The sequence below is a fragment of the Otolemur garnettii genome, unplaced genomic scaffold (genome assembly GCF_000181295.1).
Source record: "Otolemur garnettii isolate 467f Iridium unplaced genomic scaffold, OtoGar3 scaffold00020, whole genome shotgun sequence".
NCBI lineage: Eukaryota > Metazoa > Chordata > Mammalia > Primates > Galagidae > Otolemur > Otolemur garnettii.
The window spans coordinates 2,357,384-2,383,372 of NW_003852415.1; the positions used below are offsets into that span (position 1 = coordinate 2,357,384).

General features: G+C 37.0%; 1 protein-coding gene across 1 annotated transcript in view; it reads left to right on the forward strand.

Moving 5' to 3' along the window:
• Positions 1-25,989, forward strand: part of TTLL5 (tubulin tyrosine ligase like 5) — a 308,822-nt gene that overhangs the window by 83,965 nt on the left and 198,868 nt on the right. Inside the window, exons 14-19 of the mRNA XM_023511518.1 lie at positions 801-862; positions 2,017-2,111; positions 4,441-4,482; positions 12,594-12,707; positions 12,996-13,087; positions 22,944-23,006. Of these exons, the coding sequence (XP_023367286.1) occupies positions 801-862; positions 2,017-2,111; positions 4,441-4,482; positions 12,594-12,707; positions 12,996-13,087; positions 22,944-23,006 (468 nt within the window). The remainder of the gene's footprint in view (positions 1-800; positions 863-2,016; positions 2,112-4,440; positions 4,483-12,593; positions 12,708-12,995; positions 13,088-22,943; positions 23,007-25,989) is intronic.

Sequence of the window (25,989 nt, forward strand, 5' to 3'; positions counted from 1 at the left end):
AAAAAAAAAAAAAAAAGAATAGACAATGAAGTCCTTAAAAAGAGTACAAAAGTGGCCGGAGTTTCCTCTCTTGCATGTGAATGTGATTTGACTGTTTACAGTAAAAGAAAATAAAATTGAATGGCAGGAACACTCATAAAGACCACACCTCTAAAAATCTTAGAACACTCATAAAGACCCACCTCTAAAATAAAGACTAGGAGCTCTAAAATCCGCAGTGATGACTCAGCGTCCATAGCACAGGGGTTATGGTGCCAGCCACACACACTGAGGTTGGCGGGTTCGAACCCAGCCCAGGCCAGCTAAACAATGACAACTGCAACAAAAAATAGCCTGGCCTTGTGGTGGGTTACCTGGGAGGGTGAGGTAAGAGAATTGCTTAAGCCCAAGAGTTTGAGGTTGCTGTGAGCTGTGACACTGTGGTACTCTACTGAGGGCGACATAGTGAGATACTGTCTCAAAAAAATAAAAACAGAAAAATCCACAGTGATAACAAAGCAGTATTCTTGACTTGTGCAAAATTGGAATTGTATAAGATCTTTTGGAATAAAAAAAATTGCATGTTAAGTAATCAGTGCCTTGGTGCTGGACCTGCCTTACAGAGGATGAGTTTAACACAAGGCTTTCATTCCTGGTATTTTGGCCCAGATTTCTTTTTCTTTTTCCATGGATTTGATGTGCTTTATGTGTTGCTCCTCATTGACTTTTGGAAAGTTTGCTATATTGGGGTCCATTAGAAAGCAGCTATCTCACTGACTAAAAAAATTATCAATTATTCTTTTCTTCCTCTGTTCTGTTAGTGATGCACCTCTGGACCTAAAGATTAAAGCCAGTATGATTTCGGATATGTTCACAGTTGTAGGTGAGTAGTATTTTCTGGCCTGGACTCACAAAAATTAACCAGAGCATCCATTTTGTCAGACTCCATATGCATTGCCAATTGGCAGTTCCTAACCCATGCTTTGAATGTTTTGTACTAAAAAATTATATTTTCAGGGAAATGTTTATATGTTTCTACTCCCCCTGGCTCCATCCTGTCCTGAGGCTGAACCACAGCTAAGGCTGAGACCTAGGGCACAGGAATTATGAGCTGTGGAGGAGAATTAAGCAAGGATCTGGAGAAAGTATATTTTTCTCAGAGCTGGGAAAATGAAACCCACTGACGAAACCTTGTTATAAAAGGAGACTGGCTATATTTCTCTGAGACAGTCTCTGCTGGTCTCAACGTGATCTCTTCTGTGGTAGTTACAGCCATAGCAGCCTAAGGAGGAAATCCCGTTTTAAGTAGATAAGCCAAAACTCTGAAAGGGACATGTGCAGACAGGTGGGTATGTTGAACATTTGTTGGTTTTTTTGAGTACTACAAAAAGACATAATAAAATTTATTTGAGGTGAACTAGTACCTGATGTACCAGCAAATTTTGTAAAACTTAGCTAACTCTATTCTCCTTGGATGAGAATATGCTTCATTTTAGGAAGTAAGTGAAATTAGCCAAAGTTCTATTTTAAAAAAATAATCTACAAAGCCCATTTTAAAAATTGCCAGTAGACCACTTTCTCCAGTTCTAAAAGTAGATCATATAACAGGACAAGACTGTTCACTTGCTTTTGGATTCTCCCTGTAAAAACATCATTTTCCAGTCATTATCTAGGAAGTTACTTTAAAATGACTTGTTTTTATTAACAACCATGTGTTTTAAAATGGTGATTTATACATTTATTCTGAGGTTCATCAAAAGTCCACTACATCTCTTTCTCAATCAGAATCACGTTTTACCTATACAACCAGCGAGGTTGATTTATCTGCATATTTTTTTCTTGTTCTCTCCAGTTATGGTGGTTTAAAGTTTAAGCAGATTGTATGTATGGGAGAGTTGCACAGAGTCCTCTCGGGGATGGATCTCTGTAATATTTATGACCGTGAAACTGAGTCTGTAAACCTAAGGAAAAGGTGCGGCCAAACCTGCTAATTTCTTAGAACATAGCACGTTTTAACGTTCCCCATTCCCCATTCAGGATTTGTGTGCCAAGATCCTGCCCAGCGGGCATCAACGCGGACAATTTATCCCAGCTTTGAGTCTTCCAGGAGAAACCCTTTCCAGAAATCTCAGGTAAGCAAATTCAGCAGCAGAAAGCCTCAAAAGAGGCTTACTTGGAAGTGGCAGCTGATACATCTAAGGGAGCTGAAGCTCTGGGGCTATGAGGTCATTCAGAGCAGGAGAATTTGGGGATCAGACAGCAGGCAGTTATATTCACTGTGGCTAATAGCTGTGCTTTCCAACAGACTTACTTTCTGTTTTTTTTTTTTTTATTTCTTTTCTTTTTTTAATCTTTCCTTTTTCCATTTTCTCTCCTTTTAAGAAGCACCTTTCTCCCCCTCAGATTGATACGCTTATAAACAAAGCACAGAGATGGAACCTACCAAATCCTTAGTCATTACTGCTTCTTTTGATCTTCAGAATAGCTTCGTAAAGATGATACTTCATTGAAAGTGTCTTCTGTACAGCGGATTCTCTTGCAAAAGCCCCTCCATAATCATGAGTTGATTGAGGCTAAATGAGATGGATGCCTAAAGAAAGTAATGCATCTCTGAAAAATGATTCGATCAAGCATTGCTTCAGTCTTGTGTACCCTGCATGTTTGGTCCAGTTAAATCAATCAGCTAATCCTTCTGTTTCCTTAATTTTATCATCTTATCAGTCCTAGCCTCTTTTGACCCTGCTTGTTTCCACTTCTATATCCTTGCCTTTAACATTTCTTCTTAAATGATCCACCTTCCTCCTCTCTTCCCATCTGGTTTAATTACTTTGCCTGCTCAGGAGTTTTGGAGATCTTTTCTTACTAAATCCATTCTGCTCTTTTATGACCTTTAATTTTCATTTCAGCATTATTTATTTGTTCTATATTCCATTGTTTTGCATTCATTGATTTGCTGCTTTTAAACTGTTTGGTACTCCTCTGCTGGATTGTAAGCTCTTTGAAGGCATAAACAGCTTCTTTTCCTCCCTCCTTTCTTTTCCCTTCTCCTTTCCTTTATCCCTTTTTCACCTCCTTTTTCACTGTAGCCTTTACTCCCCTTTTTCCTCCCATCTTCATCTTCTTGTTCCTTTTGCTTGCCTTTAGAGTAGTCCTCTTTCTGTTTGCCAAGCTCATATATTATTATTAATTCAGACAGTTTTTCATTAGAACAGGGTTTTTGAACTCAAAACACCTGTGGGTTCTACATGCAATTTAAATGAGTAAAGAGGGACAGGTGTAATAATGCTAAGAGTGATGTGACTAAGGTAAGCTGGAGTGTGCATACTTCATCTAAAGAGGCAGTTGTTTTGCTAATGTTTTCTAGCTGATCACTGCCATGCATAAGTATGGGCCAAGTATGTGAGATCTTCCTCTTGTCAGGAGAAGTCAGAAATCTTACTTTTAAATATTGTCAGATAGTTCATTTAAATAAAAAAACTTTACAGGCCAAACATACTAGCATTGCTCCAGTCTTTGGGATTAAGTCTATGGTCTGCCTGTCTATGACCCCCGTGCTCTAGGGTGATTGGCTAATTAGTGTTAGGATGTGGAACAGCATGTACTATATTTTAAGAGGTATCATATTGGATTAGAAATGAAATCAGGAAACAGGGATGTACTTGATCAGTGCATCAACACAGATCAAAAGATTTTCTTTAATTTTTAATAAGAAAAAGTAGAGGATTAACCTAGGTGCAATAGAAAAATATGATCTAGGTAAATTGTTTGCAAATTCCCCTGCAAATTGTTTCCTGCAGTATCTGTGGCAAATGCTGCAGTATTGATTGTGTATAAAGTATCATCAATGTCTGTGTGCAGCTTTGACACAATTTCTGCCAAGTTTCACTTCTAGAGCTGTGTGCCAACTTAGATGAATTGATCCTTTTGTTACCTTTCTGTCAGCTTTTGTTGGCAGATCTTGGCAGACTATAGATAATCTATTGGACACTTGTTTTGCTAAATGCCAGTGGGCATTGGCATGATTTCATGTGTAAGCAGCCCACAAGACACTTACATGCAGGCAAAAGAACTATATAGATCATTTGTGTCTGCTGTGTCAAACAAACTTGTCAGGTGGACTAGTTAACTTCAGGATTGTCAGTATCTGGTGGTAGGATTGTTCCCTTTGTGATGAGAAGTAGAAGTTGGAATACATTGTATATGGCATAGGAGGAAGCAAGGTCATTTAAATGAGTAAACAGGGGCAGGTGTAATAATGCTAAGAGTGATGTGATTAAGGTAGACTGGAGTGTGCACACTGACTTTAACTTTAATTTTCCAACCCCAAAGTATAGGGCTTTTGCTTTTGGTCTCTGCATGGACATTGTTTTTTCCTTTTTATATGTCATAGATGTAGGAGATGGAAAGTGTAGGCATGTTAGGAGAAGATGAGGCTTTATTCCATTTTTCTGTCTTTTATAGCGTCCAGTATCTGCACAGTTTCAGTCATCAAACGCCAAACAGGTAAGTTTTGGATCATTTGGAGATTTAATTCAAATTCTGTTTCCATCCCTAAATGGAGAGCCTTTTAGGGTAGTTTTTCATGGTACACATTTTATTGTACCTGCTTTGCATAGTTTAATCACATAAGTGAATAAAAATAAATGCATAGATGTCTTCTTGGTTATAAAAGAGTAGAGGATGCAGGAATTTAGGAATCCTCTTTTCCCATCATGTTTATGCTGTGATAGAGACCTTTGAATTTGAATGGTGAATAGGGAATAGAGGCAGGCATATCTGTCACTTGGACCACAATATTCCAGAGAGGAAATATTACAGTTCACAAATGGATTCTGTTTTGCTCAGGCATCATATGAGACAAACCATTACCAGTGGCTAAATATTGGGTGTTGAGCTGTGTTTGAGTTTCTTAACAGATAATACTTCATATATCTATAAATATATGAATAAACATATATTCACAGTTTATGAATTTTAGAAACTCTGTCTTAATTAATGTCTCAGATGCTTCCTTTAAAATAAAAACAAACATCTTTTCTTTTTGAATGGTCAGCATTTGCTCTGTTACTGTTCTTGTTAGTATTTGAGGTTAATTATCTTTTTCTTCTACACAGACTTTAAAAAACGTCTTTGTAGTCATAGGCTAGTGATGGGGATTGTGTTCCTGCTGTTTGATGATTTAGTATGAGGGATATAGATGTAAATGTATCACTGGAACTATTAGTTATTTAGCAGAAATCTCCAGTATATTTATTTTGGCATTTGTACTCTCTGTGTAGTTTCTGGCAATCTTGGAAGCTTGAGTTGTAACTTTCTTAGCTACTGTTTCTGATAAAGTGATTTATATGGTTTATATGACTCCATAAATGAAAGGAAGTGTTACTGGTTGCCTTGTGTAGTATTTGGTAACTGGTTAGTGGGCTTCTGTAATATGAATTTTGGTTTTTAGTTGGTAGAGTTCAAAGCTCAGTAACATGATATGCTTTGTGATTACTAAATACCTAAGTGTGCCAGCTGCTATCCATGGCAAAAACCAAAACAAAACAAGGCTATTTACTTGAAAGAGCTTATATTCTAATATTCCCTGAACTGGTCTAACTTGGAGGAGAATAGGAAAGGAGTGCTCTTTAAGAGCTCAAACAGACTTTGAGTTTGACTCCGAAAAAATGTCTTTGATATGCAAATTTTATCCTAATTTCTCTTAATACAGTTTAATTCTGTTGCATCTAGATGCATTGCTTGAGTTGCCATAGGTTACAGTAGGCTTGTTGAAGAGCAAGGCCTCTTTTTAGTAGTTATATGTTTGAACTTGCTTGCTTGACACAAAACCTTCCTGGTTTTATTTAGCCACCTTTATGCACGTTGGATTCTTAAAGTATTCTGCTTTGTCATTGTCTTTTTGTTAATGTAGTACTCTTAACTCCACGGTGGTTTAAACCATCAGAGCTAAGATAAGAAAGGAAAAGAGAAGAAATTCCCTCTTCTGACTGCTTACATTGCCAAGTTTTCTTTTTCTATTGTAAGAATGTGGATTCTTTTACTTCTTTGCCCTTTTTCCGCTTTTCCCTTTTTAATCTGTTTTATCTATACTTCTCCCCTCCCTTGAATGTCTGTGGTTCAAATTTTCCACCTACCAGAAATTGTATTGTATTATATTGTGGAAAGAACATGGACTTTAGAGTCATACAGACCTGAATTTAAATTTGATTTCTGTCAATCACTGTTCGACCTTGAGCAAGGCCCCCTACCTCTCTCAGGCTCAGCTTCTACATCTGCCAAATGGGGATGATACAATATACATGGAATAATGGGGAAAAGGAAGTGATAACACATAGGTAAAATATTCAGGGTAGTGCTGGACATGTAGTTTAGACTTAGAAAATTCAGTCACCTTCACACTTTTAAATCCTAGGATTCAATTTTCCTTTTCCCATTGTCATTATCTGGTATTATTTTGATGTTCATCTATTTGTAGTCATGTTTTTCGTATGTGCCATCATCCACAAATGCTGTTTTATTTATTTGCTTATTTCTCCTTCTAGATGTTAATGAAGATTCTAAATAATGCTTAATCAATAAGTATCCTGGAAATCACTTCCTAACTTGATTCACTGCTATTTATCTTATTTTACAGTTATGTTTTTAAACTGTTTTTAGTTTTTGTCAATGTATTATAGTCATTATATCATGGCATTAACCCCTGATTAGAAATATAATTTGGAATCAGAATTTTATGAAATTTTTCATATGCTTCTCTAAAGTCCAACAACATTAAAATATATTTGCTTTAGTCTTCTTTTTTGTATTTTTGTCCCCCAAATAAAACCTTTAAAGCATTTTTTAAAAGAAATCATGCAGCCTCCATACTATTCTTCATGAGCCCATTATACTCTAAATGTTTATGGATTTTTTTCCTTTTAATATTTGTTCCATTATTTTACTAGGGATTCGAGTTAGACTTACCAGGCGGTAATCACCAGGAGCACACTTCTTACATTTTTGAAGATTGGTACCTCATTTGTTTTTTTCTAATCCTCTGGTACCTCCTCAGTTCTTCATGATTTTTCAAACATGATTGTAAGTCGTTTTGGTAAGTTTTTTTTTTTTTTTTTATTAAAGCCAGTTCCCTTAATAATAAGATGCATGTCTCTTAGACCTGCTGACTTACATTTATTCTAAATTTCCAGATGTTGCATCTCTCTTTTTTTTTTTTACTGTAACAGAAGGCTACTTGCTTACTTCCTCCCCCCACCCCAATTTTAAAGTGTACTTCTGGTTATCATTATATTTAAACCTTGCTTAGAAACCATTTTTGCCATTTCTTGATATGTGGCTATTTTGACTTTTTTCCTTTCAGTTAGCATTAATTTATTTCACTTTTTAAACTTAATTTTAACTTTTATGTTCTAGATGACAAGATGCATCACGTGTAAATTGAGCTATTTCTAATTTCTTTACTCTAAACTTCATAAAACTGCATTGGTAAATTTTTATTCTTTGCTTCTATTCCCTGTCAAATAGATTTATTTTTGCTCCTCAATTATGATGTCTTTGAGGATCTCTTATCTTTTTTCCTATTCTGTATCTTGTCAGATTCTTCTCATCGTTGGTACTTGCCAACTTTCTTTAGGCTGAGAATCATTTTTCTGATTCAACATCTGTTTCATACTGCTTTGAGTAGGGAGTGGTGGTTCCAGTCTTAGTGATTTTACATTCTCAGATCTTCCTTAGATAGGCAAAGGTTTCTTCTCTGGGTAGATTTCTGAATCATAAGTTGTACTAATGACAATTTAATATCTTTGATGCACATTGTGTGGCAGAATTCTTATCTTGACAGCAATTTGAAAGTTTATAATTTATCTGATAGTTTAATTCATATGTTATCTAACCAGAGGCGATTATTCTCTTTAAGTTCAGAGGAGCCTTATTTCCTTAGTGCATTGGGAATCTACATGGGATTATGTAGATTTATTATTATATCTGCCATTCTCAGACTGTAACTGATGTGTCCAAAGTCAAAACCATAGACTGGCTTGCATTTTTACTGTTTTGCTCTTGTTTTTGATAGTTCTGATAGCCTTTAAAACCAGTCCAATTCCTTTTTTACCTTTGTCTTGCTTTTAATCTCCAAGTGTGTCTCCTTGGCTCTCCTACATATTTCTTTTATCCCCCTCCTCCTCATCCTTTTTTCTACCCATTCCTTTTTCTCTGCCTTTTCTTTTCACTTGTGTCTGTAATTCAGGTCACATCCCTTCCTTTCTCAAACCTCCTGGATACACCAGCCAAAAGCTTATGCCTGAATTCCTGCATACTTCCCCCCCACCCCAAACAGCACATACATTTACACAGTAGCGAGAGCTAGAATTGTGGGCTGATAACAAAGGAGTGATTATGTATGGGAGATAACTCTTTGAAAGTGATGGCAGAGAAATTGAAGAGTTTGGGGGTACTAATTCATTTTTTACAAGGACCACGTAGGAGAAGAAGAAGGTTGCAACACTTATCTCTCTTTCTAGAAGCCAAGATTATTAAAAGCCATTTTTCAAAACCCACAAAAATTGGAGGTTCACATGAGATGCCATTAAGTAGTGATTTGACTTGTGTTCTTATAAATATAGCCATGTAGTAAAACAATTGTAATATGTAATAACTTTTTCTTACAATATTTTTCATTAACCTTGTAATACAGATTTTAGTTTATCAACATAATTAAACAACGTACTTTCTATTCTAAAATGCTGAATAAAAAATCTTTATTTTTATTATGTTATTTAAATGAATGCTTATTTCTTACTCTCCTCATATAATTTAAGGCAACTGTAAAGTACTTTTATATAGCATCAAGTGAGAAGGCTACTTGACTTAGGAGGATTTACTGCTAATGGCTTTATGGTCAGGGATTGCTGTCATGTGTGAACTAGATAAGTTTTCTTTGGCAAATATTAGGTAGTGTGTGGATGTTTAATATTTTGGCTTTTCCAAATTATATATAAATAGTATTCATACTTTTTATTACTTATATTGGTTTCCTTTCTAAATCTTTTTTTCTTTTTATTTTGTTTTTGAGACAGAGTCTCACTTTGTCACGATTGAGAATAGCATGGTGTCATAGCTCACAGCAACTTCAAACTCCTGGGCTCAAGTAATCCTGTTGCCTCAGCCTCCCAGGTAGCTGGGACTACAGGTGCCTGCTACAATGCCTGGCTTTCTTTTTAGAGACGAGGTCTCACTCTTGCTCAGGCTGGTCTCCAACTCCTGAGCTCAGGCAATCCACCAGTCTTGGCCTCCCAGAGTGCTAGGATTACAGGCATGAGCAACCCCCACCAGCCATCCTTTCTAAAGCTTTAAACTTTCCCCTAGAAACCCTCTCATTTCAATACATACTGCTTAATGTATTTCCAGAGATTGAAGGGAGTTAAAATATTTCCCAAAATTCTGTTGTAAATTTTAATTTTAACCATGATTGATCTGTATGTCCCTACTTTCATTCATTTATTTATTCATTCAGCAAATATTTATCTACTCTATGCCAAGTACAATGTACTGTTTTAGATGTTGAAGATACCACAGTAAAAGCTATACAGATGAAAGTTCTTGTACTCTGCATATTGCTTACATCTACCTGTTGATTTCTCTGGTTTTCTTTATATAGATATCTCATCTTGGACTCGCCGTCAGACAATTTATTTTTTATAGCTCCCATGCTAGGTTTGAAGATTAGTGTGTGTTGGTATCCCTTGCGTTCAAAGGTAAAATCATTACAAAGTCTGACAGTTAAGTTCATGAACTTGCCACTATTTGCTTATGTTAGCGGCACTGTACAAACTACTCAGTAAGGTTTCATAACCTGGGTATATCAGTGTCTCACAGGTGTGTTTATGTTGATGTGTGGTGGTATCTTGATGAGTGGTGTTCATTATTGTTACGTGTTTTTGTGTGTCATCACAAGCATGTTGGAGTGTGAATTAGAGCCCTGAACAAATATTAAATTTCTTGTTGAACTTGGGAAAAGTAGAAGTGAAGTGAGGGACATGTTAGTCCAAGTTTATGGAGATAATGCCATCAAGAAAATGGCAGTGTACAAATAGATTAAACGTTTTTCTAAGGGGAGAGAAAGTGTCACTGATGAAGAGAGAGCCACGTGGCTAGTAAAGAGCAGAACTTATGAAAACATTGCAAAAATTTGTTTATTTGTGTGTCAGAATTGTTGTCTATAAGAAGTCTAGCAGACTCAGTAAATATTGATAGAGAAACAGTTAGGAAAATCTTAACTGAAAATCTTGGCATGAGAAAGATGTGTGCAAAAATGGTCCTGAAGGAGCTCACCGATGAACAAAAGCAAAGGAGAGTTGAAGATTGCCAAGACCTTTTAGAGAGACAAGATGAGGTTTGGGGCCATGCTGTCACTGGTGATCAAACATGGGTGTACCTGTACAACCCTGAAACAAAGCATCGAGTGCCCAGTGGAAGTCAGCCAATTCTCTACAACCAAAAAATTTCTGTCAGTTCAAATCAAGAGTGAAAATGATGTTGCTAACCCTTTTTGATATCAGTGGGATTCTTCATGATGAATTTGTGCCACTTGGACAAACAGTTAACCAAGTTTCCTCTTTGGAAATGCTGAGAAGGCTGCATTAAGAAGTAAGACAAAAACAACCTGAACTTTTTGCTCCTGCATCATGACAATGTACCTGTCCACACAGCACTGTCTGTGAGGGAGTTTTTAGTTAGTAAGCAAATAACTGTATTAGAACACCCTCTCTCTTTACCTGTTTTGGCCCTTAGTGACCTTTTTCTTTACCCAAAGATAAAAGAAATATTGAAAGGAAAACATTTTGATGACATTCATAACTTCAAGGGTAATCCATGGGTCATTATGAAAGTTTTGAGATACATAAAATTCAAGAATTGCAGATGGAAATAAATGAAGTCTTCCCAACAACACTTATAAGCCGAATAATTTGAAACTTGCATAGGTGAATCAGAAAGCATACTGTTGACTGTATTTCTTGGAAGTGAAATAATGGACCATAACAGTGTGTCCTAAAACTTTTGTAGTGACCTGTGTATTTCAACAGCTCTGATGGCCGTTCCAGAAAAAGAATTTCAAAATTGCTTTAAAGGATAGACTGGGTATTGACATTGGTGCATAGTTTCCCAAAGGTACTTTGAAGGTGACCATAGTGATACTCAGCAATGAGGTATATAACACTTTGTCTAGGATGAGTTCGCAAAATTAATTGTCAAAGTTTGTATTTGTGTATCTTAGTTTGTTTAGGCTGCTATGGCAAAATACCCCTGACTAGATGGCTTAAACAAAAGAAATTTATTTTTCACAGTTCTGAAGGCTGGGAAGTGTATGGTCAAGGTGCTGGCAAGGTAGATTTCATTCTGAAGCTTCTTTTATAGGTTTGTAGGTGAGGGGGAGCAGGCAGAAAGAAGGGGAAATTAAGCTTTCTAGTGTCTCTTTTAAGGGCACACTGTTTTCATTAGACCTGGGTCCCACCTTCATGACCTTATCTAACCCAAATTAACCTTCCAAAAGCACCATCTGTGAGTGTTGTGAATTTTGGAGAGACACAAATGTTCACCCATAACACTGAGTCCTGTTGAAAAGGCCAAAAATTAATTACCAAAATGCCTTTCTATAGGTAGTCTACACATAAAGACAAACGAACAATAGCTCCTGAAAACTGGGCTTCTTCTCTTTGGTTGAAATTACTTCCAGGAATCTAGAAGACAATTTGCACCCATAGTTGGTTCTCTCTGCTTGGCAGATTTGTCTTATTTTATCTGTCACTTCATCTCTTTCAACAATAGTGTATTATCATGCTTTATACCATCTGACTTCCTTTGTTATCCCAATTTTTCTGCTTGTTATAACATTAAAATCATTTAACACATTTGTACTCAGATGACCTGCCTGATCATCATTCAGAAGCTGAAATAGCCCACATCTTCTTTTGGGACCAGTGATGAACCTGGCTGCCTTGTTGGAGTACTTCCCAGGGCCAGTCATTCTTGTCCCATGTCTCTTGAAGTCCAGCAACCACAGTGTTTCCTAAATTGTAGCCTTCTGGTCACAGCTCTTATTTACGTCACTGGTGACTCTCATCCCAATGTTTCCTCAATCAAATTCTAAAACATTACACCAACTTTTTAATTTATAGTATAATAGATTATCCCTAGGTTTTGTGTCTTATGTCTCAGTTCTCCTAACTCTCCTTCCCCAGGGCCGAAAAGAACATATTTACTAAAATAAACACACATTTCTTAATACTGTTCTATTGAGGCTCTTGGAATATTGGATGTTCCCTTAAACCAAGATTAGGACTAAGTAGTAGCTGAGAAAGTCACATGGTTCTCACTCTTACTTCCACATATTTCTCTCTCAACCCATGCTTTTCTACTTTTCTGTTTTCTCTTCGTACCTTTGCATTTACTTTCGTCTGTTTCCTAGGGTTTCAGACTAGGAGACTAATCACAGAAAATGGGCTGTGGATTTAAGTTTCAAATACTAGGAAAGATAATGATGTGAGGGAGCATACAGAGGGAATGAGGAATGATGAAAACTGCTTTTAAAAAACTTTTTGTTATTTTTATTTTCTTCTTAGCGTTCTCGTCCACTCTCTGCCAGTGATGCGGAAATGAAAAATCTTGTGGGCCCAGCCCGGGAGAAAGTGCCGGGGAAGTTAGGTGGTTCTGTGCTTGGTCTGTCAATGGAGGAGGTAAAGATAACTCCACTTCATCCCTTTGTAAGTTAACATAGGGTTCGGTGAAAATTAGTGAGTGATTCATAATATTCATGAAAAACTCATATTTAACATTGAAAAGAGCAAGACTCAAGATGAGAAATTTTTTTTCCCCCCAGGAAACATCATTTTAAATGGAATTTCTCCCTATGTATCTCTTCCATATTTTTGGGTTGTAACTCTCTTCCTTTGTACTACAGCCACATGGATTCCAGTTTTCAAAATCAGTGCTCATTTTATTGATTTTTCTCTTTTTCCACCTAGATCAAAGTTTTACGGAGGGTGAAGGAAGAGAATGATCGGCGAGGTGGATTTATTCGCATATTTCCTACATCTGAGACGTGGGAAATATATGGGTGAGGTGACTACCTTTTTTAAAAATCTGTACCTTATGCCTGTAGATGAGATTAACTGTGCACACTGTATATTGCTCCTCACATGATACTTTCTTGTTTTTTGTTATTTATAATAAAATGTATAATTACCCAACCCAAGAACTAGATCATTAACAAATAGTACTTTAATCTACCTCTATATAATTCGTCTCTTTTTTTAAGTCCCCTAGTTGGCTACTTTCATCCTAACTAACTCCCCAGTCCAGGGTTAGATAGTGTTCTAAACTTTGTGTTTATCATTACCTTGATTTGAAAAATTGTCTTTCTTTTGTTTTTTGGTGGAGGAAGAGTTGTTTTTTTGAGACAGAGTCTCAAGCTGTCGACCCTGGGTAGAGTTCCGTGGCGTCATAGCTCACAGCAACCTCCAACACTTAGGCTCAAGTGATCCTCCTGCCTCAGTTTTTCTGTTTTTAGTAGAGAAGGGGACTTGCTTTTGCTCAAGCTTGTCTCGAACTAATGAGCTCAAGCTAGCCACCTACCTTGGCCTCCCAGAGTGGTAGGATTACAGGCGTGAGCTACCATGCCAGCCCATATGTTGGCATCTTTTTTGAAAATTAATTGGAATATATACGTGTAGGTCTATTACTCAACTCTTTTCATAGTTTCATTGATGTATATGTCTGTCTGGATTGCTCTAGCTTTGTACTAAGCCTTAAAATTAGATAGTGTGTCTTCCAACTTTGTTCTTTTTAAAAATTATTTTGACTATTTTGTGTTCTTTGTGTTTCCAAAGGAATTTTATAATTCCTTTCTCAGTTTCCACTCGAAAGCCTACTTACTAGTTTTTGGTTGGGATTGCATTGAGTATACAGATTAGTTTTGGGAGAGTAGAGATCTTAACAGTATTGAGTTGAGTTTTCCAATCCATATGAATAGGTATGTCCCTCCATTCATTTAGGTCTTCTTTAATTTCTTGTAATTTTTTTTTTGTAATTTCTTTTTTTATATTTTAATTTTTTTGTTGCAACCCCCAGTGTCTCAGTATCTAACCGTGTTAAGTAGTTTTCAGTATAAAAGTCTTAAACATGTTTTGCTAAATTTATCACTTAGTATTTCATACTTTTGCCTGATAATGTAAGTAGTATATTTTAACAGTTTTATTGAGGTATAGTTGATATACAATAAGCTGTACATATTTAAATATATATGTATATTTGTATATATCTGTGAAACTACTACCGCTATCAAGATAGTGAACATCACCTTCAAAACTTGCCTCATACCGCTTTGTAATTGTTCTCTCTTGCCCTCTCTGCCCTATCCAGTCCCAAGGCAGCTACTAATCTGTTTTCTGTAGCTGAAGATTCATCTGCATTTCCTAGCATTTTATATAAATAGAATTGTACAGCATATTTTCTTGTTTGGCTTTTTTCACTCAGTGTAATTGTCTTTAGATTCATACATGAAATAGCATGTATAAGTGGTTTGATTCCTTTTTATTGCTGAGTAATATTCTATTATAGGCACAAATAATTATTTATCTTTTCATCAATTAATGGATATTTGGATCATTTGTAAGCTTCTGTAAACATTTATGTATCAATTTTTGCATGAACGTGTGCTTTAATTTCTCTTGGGTAAAGATGTACTTGTTGGGGCAGGTGCAGTGGAGGACCCTTTTAGTTACTCTGGAGGCTGAGATGGGAGGATCTTTTAAGCCCAGAAATACCAAGTCCAGCCTGAGCAACATAATGAGACTCCAATCTTAAATCTACTTGTGCAATGACTGGATCATATTGTTGTATATGCCAAACTTTTTTAGAAACAGCCATACAGTTTTCTAAAGTGGTTGCATTATTTTACATTCATGTCACAAGTATATAGTTGGTGTGGTCAGTCTTTTAATTTTAGCCCCTAGGAGGTGTGTAGTCATATTTTATTCTGGTTTAATTTTATCTCTTCAATTGTCTTAAAATTCTGCAGGATTGTTATTTATTGTGTATTTTGTAGATTTCACTATTGAAGCCATCTGGACCTAGAGTTCAATTTCAGTTTCTTTAAGAGACACGGGGTTTTTCACGTTATCTATTTCTACTTGAATGGCTTTTTTGTCTTTTAAGAAATTTGTTCATTTCATCTATGTTTTCATATTCATATGCATAAAATTATAGCATTCCCTTATCCTTTTACTCATCTCATTTCTGATATTGGTAATTTGTTTTTTCTCTGTTTTTTTATACTGGTATAAAAAAAGATTGATCAATTGGCCAGAGGTTGATTAATTTTATTGATCTTCTCAGAGAATCAGCTTTTGGTTCCATTGTTTTTTGTTTTCTTTCCTCTAGTTATAGTTCACTGATTTCTACTCTAATCTTTATGTTTTTCTTCTATGTAACTTTGGTATTCATTCACTCTTCCAGTTTTCTTAGGTGGGAGCTGAGGTTCTTGATTTGAGACTTCTTTTTTTTCCTGTATAAGTGTTTAATGCTACAATTTTTTACTAAGTACTGCTTTAGTGATATTCTGCATATTTTGATTGTTGTGGTATTATTTTCATTCTATTTATAATACTTTTTAATTTCTCTGTTGATTATCTTTCTGCCCATGGGTTACTTAGAAGTTTTTTATTTAGTTTTCAAATGTTTGGGGTCTTTCCAGAGAATCTTACTGATTTTCAGTTTACTTGTATTGAGGTCAGAGAACATACTTTGTGTGACTTCAGTCTTTTTAAATTTACTAACATTTGGCGTATGGCCCAGAATATGGTTTATATTGGTAAATGTAACATGTACATTGAAGAAAATGTATATGCTGCTCTTTTGGAGTCTGTAACTGTTTATTAGGTCATGGAGTTTGAGAGTGTTGTTTAGATCATCTCTATTTACTAATTTTGTCAATTATTGAGAGACTGGTATTGAAAGCGTCAATTGTAATTGTGAACTTTAAATTTCTCCTTTTGGTTCTGTCAGTTTTGCTTCTGATGTATTTTGGAACTCTGTTATTTGGTATGTATGCTTTAGGTTCATTGTGTCTTTTTTTCCCCCCCCAAGGTAAAGGGGATGTTTATTGTAGGTCTCATGGTATCTGGAAAGCTCTTGGCACCAAGGTTACTTTTTTTCCTTTCCAACTGGCCTCCTCGGGCGGCGCCTGTGGCTCAGTGAGTAGGACACTGACCCCATATACCGAGGGTGGAGGGTTCAAACCCGGCCCCGGCCAAACCACAACTAAAAATAGCCAGGTGTTGTGGCAGGCACCTGCAGTCCCAGCTACTTGGGAGGCTGAGGCAGGAGGATCTCCTAAGCCCAGGAGTTGGAGGTTGCTGTGAGCTGTGATTCCATAGCACTCTACCAAGGGCAATAAAGTGAGACTCTCTCTAAAAAAAAAAAAAAAAAACCCAACTGTTCTCCTCTATCCTCTGCTCCAGGCTCTCCTCATTGCAGACCTGCCCCTTCTGCAAGCTTACCTGGTTTCCCATGGCCCAGAGTCACCTTCTGAACCTATGTGACCTATCTGCTCCATGGCTCACCTACTCACTATCCCAATTCTCAGGTTCTGAAAGAAGAGCCTGATTGGTCCAATCCTGCAAAGCCAAAAGGAATTACTTTGGGGGGGGATTTCTTTCCCTGTTGACAATGAACTTCTCATTTTGTGAAAGTTCGTTGTATAGTTTTATCCTTTGTGCCACTGTGGAAGCTAAGTTTTGACCTTTAGCTTCTGTGTGTTTACTTTGCTGGTGGTCCATAGTGGTCATCAGTGTTGAGAATAGGTCTAAGTATTTCCTGTAGAACTGGTCTTGTTGGGGCAAATTTCCTCAGTTCTTGTATATCTGCAAAAGATTTGATTTCTCTATCAATTTTGAAGCTTAGTTTAGCAGGATACAGAATTCTGGGCTGAAAATTGTTTTATGTAGAGTGTTCAAGGTGGATGACCATGCTCCTCTGCCTTGGAAGGTTTTAGTTGAAAGGTCTACTGTCATCCTAACGGCTCTGCCTCTGTAAGTCAGTTGGTGCTTACTCCTAGCTGCTTGGAGAATTTTTTTCTGATCTTGACTTTGGACAGGTTCATTACAATGTGTCTTGGAGAGGCTCTGTTTGACTTGGGATGACTAGGGGTTTCATATCCATTTGAAAGGAGTGTGTCGGGGTCTTTAGTAAAACTTGGGAACTTTTCATTTATGGTAGTTTCCAATAGGGCTTCCATTCCTTTGGGACAATCTTCTTCCACTTCAGAAATCTCTATTATTTGTATATTTGAATGTTTCATGGAGTCTCGTAGTTCTCTAAGCACCTGTTCTGTTTGTTCTCTCTCTTCTTTTCTGCCTGGGTTAACTTGAAAACTTTATCCTCTAGCTCTGAGATTCTTTCTTCTCTGTGGTCTAACCCATTTTTGATACTTTCACTTCATCTTTCCATTCCCTGATTGTCTCCTTCATTTCCTTAAGCTCCACCAAATCCTTTCTGTATTCTGTCTCTTGTCTGACTTCTAGTTCTGTCTCTCTATTTTTTCATCCATTTCTTTTATTGTCTTTATCATCCATATTTTGAATTCCCTTTCTGTGAAGTCCATTAATTCTTTATAGGTGGAATCTTCTGCAGTAGCTGCCTCCTGGTTCCTGGGGTGAATTCTTCTGTTTTGGCTTTTTATGGTGCCCAGAATTTTCTGTTGGTTCCTCCTCATGTGTTCTTTCTTCTTGTTCTCCTCTTTGTCCTCCCTTTTACTTCTCTCTCTTTTTTTATTTTTTTAAATTTTGCTTTCAATTTCAACTGGCTTTCCCTCATCTTAGTTTGAAGTTTTTTGATTTTTGTTTTTTTTGTTTGTTTGTTTGTTTTCTTCCTTTAGTAATTCTCTTGCCCTTTGCCTGCCAAGTAGCTGGGACTACAGGCACCTGCCACAACGTGCAGCTTTTTTTGGTAGAGACGAGGTCTCACTCTGGCTCACTCTGGCTCAGGATGGTCTCGAACCTCTCAGCTCAGGCAGTCCACCCCCTTCGGCCTCCCACCGTACTAGGACTACAGACGTGAGCCACCACACCTGGCTCTCCTTTTTACTTCTCGCTGCCTCCTTTGTTTCAAACAGAAGTCTTTGCACTTGATGATAGTATGTTGCAATATATCGTTGAGGCACCAGGTGGTGCTGTGGATTTTTTAGGAGAGGGAGAGCACAGCCAGTAACCTCTATGATCCTTAGGCCCTTATTCCAAATTTAGTTGCTTTCAGTGATTGCCTGATTGTTCCCTCAGCATTCAGACCTTACTGTGTTGTGATCTTAAAGCTCACAAAAATCCCTCTGGAGCAGGTCTCACAATGCCTCTGGACTCTAATTCCCCTGGGGTGGGGGAATCCCTCAGCCTGTCCCGAAAGTAGAGTTCTGATTCTGGCAGGTAGAATTAAGATGGCCATGATTTAGACCCCTGCTAAGACCCTCTCAAAACCTTCCCACAATGGCAGCACCCTGGTCACCCAGACCTTCTCAGTATGGCTGCCTTGCCAGCCACCAAACCTACAGTAAGTCCACTCAACAGATAGTCAAATCTGGTGCTGTATACTATTTGAGTCTGCCTACTCTTCCAAGCTTTCCACTCAGTGCACAGCTTCCTCCAACAACTGAAAACTTTGGAAGGGCTTCCTCCTGTCCCAGACCTCTGTGGGGGGGCAGTGGAACCCAGCTGGTCTCAATCACTTGCCTAATTCATCAGATTTCCACTGCTCTGGATCATATGCTGCATCCAACTTACCACCTCCTCACTGTGCTCCCTGAGGATAAGGTTCCTGCCTCATTATGTCTTTTTGATAAATTGACTTCATTTTTTCTTTTCTTACTTTCTTTTTTTTGGGGGGAGGGAAGAGTCCCACTTTGTTGCTCTCATTAGAGTGTTGTGGCATCATAGCTCACAACAACCTCAAACTCTTGAACTTAAGCATATTCTCTTGTCTCAGCCCCCCAAGTATCTGGGACCATAGGTGCCTTCTGCAACACCCAGCTGTTTTTAGAGATGTGGTCTCACTCTAGCTCAGGCTGGTCTTGAACTTGTGAACTTGGGTAATCCACCCACCTTAGCCTCCCAGAATGCTAGGATTACAGGTGTAAGTCACCACACCTGGCCTGACTTCTTTATTGTTATGAAATAACCCCATCTCTGGTAATGTTCTTTGTTGTGAAGTCTACTTATTGGCTATTAATATCCTCTACTGCAGCTTTCTGATGACTGGTATTTGCATGGTGTATGTTTTCCATTGTTTTACCTTTCATCTTTCTGCATCTTTAGAGTTAAAGCATGTTTAAGATAATGTGTAGTTAGTGTTGAGTTGATAGTGGTGAATTCACTCAACTTACATTTGTGTGAAAAAGTCTTTTGCCTTTATGTTTAAAAAATTATTTTAACTAGTTGTAGAATTCTAGGCTGATACTTTTTCTGAAAAATAACTTTTCATCATCTTCAGGCTTGCATTTTTCTGATGAGAAGTGTGCAGCAGATTTTGTATGCACAATATCTTTTTTTTGTCAGCTGGTTTTTAAGATGATGTCTTTGTGGGTACAATGTATGTTATTTGGGTGATGAGACTCTTGTCTCAAAAAAAAAAAAAAAAGAAGTAAGAGCATTTGACCTAGTTAGGATGTTAGTTCTAAGTACAGAGCTAGAACTTAGAGGAATAAAAGAAAAAGCCAGTTTGTTTGTTTGTTGTTTATTTTATTTGAAAAACCTGGCTGTTTGTGGACAAATCTTTTTATCTTTCAGAATATACGATACTATAGTAGAGTATACTATACTATAATTACACCTTGTAGATAACCTAGAAATTCAGGAGGAAAATATTGCATGGATTTCTTCACAATTAGAAATATATCTTTTGGTATGGTTTTAAAGAATTTAAATTTTTGTACTTTCTAGAAAATATCTATTTAAAAAATTGAAAGTAGAACCCTCTGCTTCTGAATATTTCAAGGGATGGAACCCTAATTGGAGTACCTTTTCCTAAGGAATCAATACAAATAATATTGGGTTCTCTTAAGGACATCCAGTAATGATACCTGGTTTGAACCAGTAGAGAAATAAGACAAGGACTACAATAGACAAAGACCAAAATACCATCTTCTTACTGGTAAAGTCTATGTGAGGAGACTTGATGATATCTGTCTGCAAGCAAATGCATTTCCTGTTGAACTTCAGAATTAGACAGGTTTATGTTCCTATTATAGACAAGGTTGGCCTGTATGTGTGGGAGCACCTGACCCTATCTGTGAATCACTATGAAGGTTTTGAGACTGTGTTACAGTCCATTCTTTCACTTTCAAGAAACAAATCAACAGCATCCTTTCTGATTTACCCATGCAGGTTTCACCTTGCTGGCTTATCAGTGCTGCTGGGAGGGCTTCATTTGTTTCCACCTGGGTGGATTTTATGTTTCTTGATGTATATGTATTTCAAAACTTTCATAATGACCTATGTATGAGAAGTAGTCTCAAATTCCTGGGCTCAAGCAATCCTCCTGCCTTAGCCTCCCACGCAGGTGGGACTACAGATATCCTCCACCACACCTGGCTAATTTTTCTGTTTTTTATAGAGATGGGTCTTGCTCTTGCTCAGGCTGCTCACAAACTCTTGGCATCAAGTGATCCTCCTGCCTCGGCCTCCCAGAGTTCTAGGATTACAGGCCTGAGCCACTGTGCCCAGCCTTGACCTGCTTCATGAAGGGTAGATTATAATTGGCCTCTCCTTTTCTGTGAGGTATATATTCCAAGACTCCCAGTGGATGCCTGAAACTATGAATAGTAGTTTCAAGCCCTGCGCAATCAACTTTCAAACAACACAGGTTTGAACTGTGTGGATGCACCTGCATATGGATTTTCTTCTGTGTCTGCTATCCCTGTAACAATAAGACCAACACCTCCCCTTCCTCTTCCTCCTTTTGATTTTCTTAATTGTTCTTTCTAGCTTACTTTATTATAAGAATACATGAAATGGGGGAGTGGAGAGATAGAGAAAGGGAAGGGAGTGGGGGTTCACAGTGTATCCAACACCTCTTGGAGACAGGATACAATTATAAGAGGGACTTTACCTAACAAATGCAATCAGTGTAACCTCTGTACCCTCAAAGAATCCTCAACAATTAAAACAAAACAAAAAAATAAAAAAAAAAAAAAGAATACAGTATATAATACATATACAAAATATGTGTAATTGACTATTATTGGTAAAGCTTCTGGTCAACAGTAGGCTATTATTAGGTGAGTTTTGGGAGAGTCAAAAGTTGTACACAGATTTTCAATGCACAGGGTGTCAACTGTGCATATCATGTTATTCCTGTACATTCATACCTGTGATAAAGTTTAACTTATACATAGTAAGAGATGAATAACAATAACTAGTAATAAAATATAGCTGTTATAACAGTAGACTGAAATAAAAGTTATGTGAGTGTAATCTCTTGGAATTGTTCTGTACTCACCCTATTCTTCTTGTGATGATGTGAGATGCATACTGCCTGCATGATGACATGAAGTGAAGTGAATGCTGCAGGCATTGTGACGTAGCATAAGGCTTCTGTTTACTTTCGGTATCCCTGCATCTGTATAGACATCTCCTAGTGATGTCTACAGGTCTGCAGTGAATGACTTGATGTCTCTTCTTTCAGGGGATCCTTTGCTGCCGTCTTACAGGCTCAGAGCTTTCTGGCGCAGCATGCTGCTGTCAGTTGCTCATACCTTCCACCAAAAATTTAACCCCTGTCCCTCTTCACTGAGCACTTACCATGTAGTTTGAGGTGCAATAGCAAAACTGGCGCACATTTCCTTCTTCACAATTTCTTAGATTTGTTCTTATCTTGCAAAAAATTTCCCCTTAAGTCAAAAACTTTCACTTTTCCACTTAAAGGAAGCACATTATGGTTCCTCTTTGGCATGTCCAAGTGCCAGCATCGCTACTGTATGTTTTAGGGCCATAAGCAAAATAAAGCTTCCTTGAACACAAGCACTGAAATGAGATGACAGTCAATCTGATAACAAGACAGACGCTAAGTGAGTAATGAGCTAAGAGCGTCTATAGTGTGGAGACACTGGACAAAGGGATAATCCATGTCCCAGGTGGGAGGGGACAAGAGGACTTGAGATTTCATGGCATTGCTTAGGATTGTGTGTAATTTAAAGCTTGTGGATGCTTTATTTCTGGAATTTTCCATTTAATAGTTTTGGACTATGGCTGACTGTGAATAACTGAAACCTCAGATAAGGGGAGACGACTATAGATAAGTCGAGAGGATAGGGAGGAGATGTGCAGTCAGAGGCAACATGTCAGTGGGAGGGGTGTGTGGTACGAGAGAATTCTAAGGTGACTTGCCTGGCTGCACTGCATGATCAATGTTGGGCAACTGTGTGGAGAAAGTGTGAATGAATTGGTGGTACACATTTTTAAACTCTTGAAAGTTTACAAGAGAAGTCTTTGACTCCTGCAGCAGACATGAGGGAGCCATTGACAGCTCTTAGATTGAGGAATAACATGATGGAAACAGTCTTCTATCTACATTTTCATGTCCTTTTTGCATCTTCTTTTCCTAACTTTATTTGACCTCTTTTGTATATAAGCTTTTTGTGTTTAGAAAAAAAAAATCTTTCACTCTTATTTTCTGAATTTAGTATGTCACCTTTTATTACTCCAAGAAATGCTACCTTTTCTTTCTTTTTTCTAAACAAAGTCTTTTTCTTTATTATATTCTATTCATTGCTACTCTAAAATTATTTTATAATTTTAATTTGAGCAACTGTCTCTTCCTTTGCTACTTTAGAAACAGTATATATCTTTGGAAATAGCATATAAGTAACCTCTCACTTCAATGCTTGAACTAATCTTAAGAAATAACCAGTTTCCTTCTTTGTTTTTTAGGTCCTACCTTGAGCACAAGACCTCCATGAACTATATGCTGGCAACACGCCTCTTTCAGGACAGGTGGGGATTTGCTAAACTTATAAATTCGGACTATATCACAAGATTAGGAGAAAGTATATGCAGGAGAAGGAAAGAGACTTCATAAAAATCTGCATGTAAAATCTCTGATAGACAAAGCCTCCAGAAAATATGAAATAATGTCTCATTTTTCCAGAATTTATTATTAACTTTCAGCACTTTATAACATTTCCACAAACCAAAAATTAAGCCATAAAGATCTTTGCGCAATCTGCACAGATGCCCTAAACTTTTTTCTTCCAGAAAAGCCCTTAGTGCCTTGTGGGGATAAAGTTTGAACAGATACGATTATCTGTTTTTCTAGACCAAAAGAGATTAGAACTATCAGATCAGATAAAGTGAAGGGGAGGTAATTTGCAACATAAATATACAGAGACTTATAAGAAATGACAACAGATAATCTCAGTATAAGAGAAAATAGGGGGAAGTGATGGAAAACAGACATTGGCATTAAAATAACACAGCAGGCACAGACTGCTCAGTCTCACATACTTTCCTAGCCCCTGAGACATAACTACATTTGCCTTAATTGATTTCCAAAATAAGACACCCTGTTTTTTTAGAGAAACTTATATTTTGAGGCTATAGAAACTTTTTTGAAGGATTCTTAGATACTCAGATTTCAGCTATTTCTTGTAATTTCATGATCTATTATCATAAATAATAGGATTTGCAATTTCTATCTGTAAATTTGTGATAGTTACCATTGATTTAAGTAATCACATTGTAAAGCTTCTAATGAAAGAGATCTTTGGATTTACTAACAAGACATAGAATCTCAGTTCTTTATATATAATATAGAGTTTTTGAAAGGTTGCCCCTACTCCTTGAAAACTTTTACAAGGTTTCTTTATTTTTAGAGTTCAGATAGATACTTTGCCAGAATGTGTTCTGATATGTCATTTTTTGTTATTTTGGATTTGCATTGGGTGAGGCCTTTCAGTCTGAAGATTTAAGTCTTTCAACTGCAGGAAATGTTACCTTTATTTTTTCTTTTCTCTCCTTGTAGAACTCCTGTTTACTGTTTTCATATTTTAGACCTCATGTCTTAGCTCTAAATTCTAGGACCTTTGGTGGTTCACACGTGTAATCCTAACACTTTGGGAGACTGAGGCGAGTGGATTGCTTAAGCTCAGGAGTTCAAGGGCAGCCTGACTAAGAGTGAGACCCTGTCTCTATTAAAAATAGGAAAAATTAGCTATGTGTGTGGCAGCTGCCTGTAGTCCTGCCTACTAGGGAGGCTAAGGCAAGAAGGTTACTCGAACGCAGGAGTTTGAGGTTGTTTGAGGTTGCTGTGAGCTATGATGCCACGGCACTAACTCTACCTAGGGCAACTCTGTCTCAAAAAAACAAAAACAAAACAAACAAAAAAAAACCCTGGAAAATTCTTGGGCCTTTCTTGAGTTTTGTCTTCTAAAACTCTTAAATTGGTCTTCAACATTGTCTGTTTTGTTATTTATTATTAGCATAGGAGAGGGTTGATTTACTTTCTATTTTGGCAGGTATGATTTTAATATCCAAGAATTGTTTTTGCTTTTGATTAGTTTTCATATTTTATGGATGTAATGTCTTTTCAAGTCTCTTTTACTATGTTGATTATTGTGTGTGAAGTTCCTTTATGTTTTTTGCATTATTTTAATTTTTCTGTATTAGTTCTGATTGTTCATCTTATTTTCTAGTTTTTACTGTAATATATCTTCAAATGTGGTGATTTTGGCGTATCCAGTCATATTTAAAAGTAATGGACCATTTGCTTTACATAGGTGGTTTGTATGGGTTTCTTAATAGGTGGTGTAGGTCTATTTCTAACTCTCATGGACTCTGTGCTTGAGGTTGGATCTTTCTGTATTGGGTTTCCCATAAGGGGGACAGTGGGCAGAGCAGACGATCCAGAAACCACATACTAGCCAAAAGCAGGAAGCATTCCCCTACGAGGAGCACAACAATAAAAAATTGGAGATATAATAATATATGTGCTTTCTTTTTAGCACATTAAGAAGCAAGATCCAGCAGAAGAAATAATTAATAACTATGATAATTTTCAAAGATTGATAAGTATTGACAGTATTTTGAGATACTTGTGGTAGTTCTAAAGTAATATGAGAAAAAAGATGTTATTTCTTTTGGTAATGAAGTCACATTAATCCACTACTGTGGGTGGTTGTCTACATTTATGTGGAGGAAACACTTAATTTCAATTAGGGAATGTAATTTTTTTTTTCCATCCAAGTTAGTATATTCCCTGCATTCTTTTTTCAGGCCCGATAACAACTCTTGTTTATAAAGCATTCTAAAATCTTTGATTAAAAAACCCATAAATTTGCCTGTTTAGCATGAAAGGCCTTCTGAATGATCTGCTCTTACTTACCTTTTTAGCCTGATCTCTTTCCCTCACAACCTGTGGTCATATATCTATTTGCTTTTTTGTACTACCTTATCCTTACAAGCTCTCCAGATGAATGGACTTGAGTTCATCCCAAAATTCTTCTGTATTCTTCCTTCTCTAACCTAGACTATGAGGTACTCCCAGCCTTTATTGTAGCCCTTAGTCTGATTTAGAGTCCTAGGTTATATTATAATTGCCTGTTTACTGACTTGTACTTTATAAGTTGACTCTTAAGAGTAGGTGTTTGTTTTGCTTATCTTTGTCAGTTTCAAGAACTTACCACTCCGTAGGCATATACAAACACATACATTGAAAAAATGAAAACGTATTTGTTGAGAGTCCTAGTATCTTCCTATAAACTTGTTCTCTTCAATCTAAATTGATGTTTTTCCTTTGCAAATCTAATTGTGTTATTATCAGAACCACTTTCAAACTAATTCTATACTCATTTTTTTTAGGCTAATTTTGTTTGCCTTCTGTACCTAACTCTCAATTCCTCCTCTCTATCCTGGCAAACAGTATCTTACATACTGTCTTACGCTATGGCAGTAGTTATAACTCTGGCTGCCTGTTAGTAAC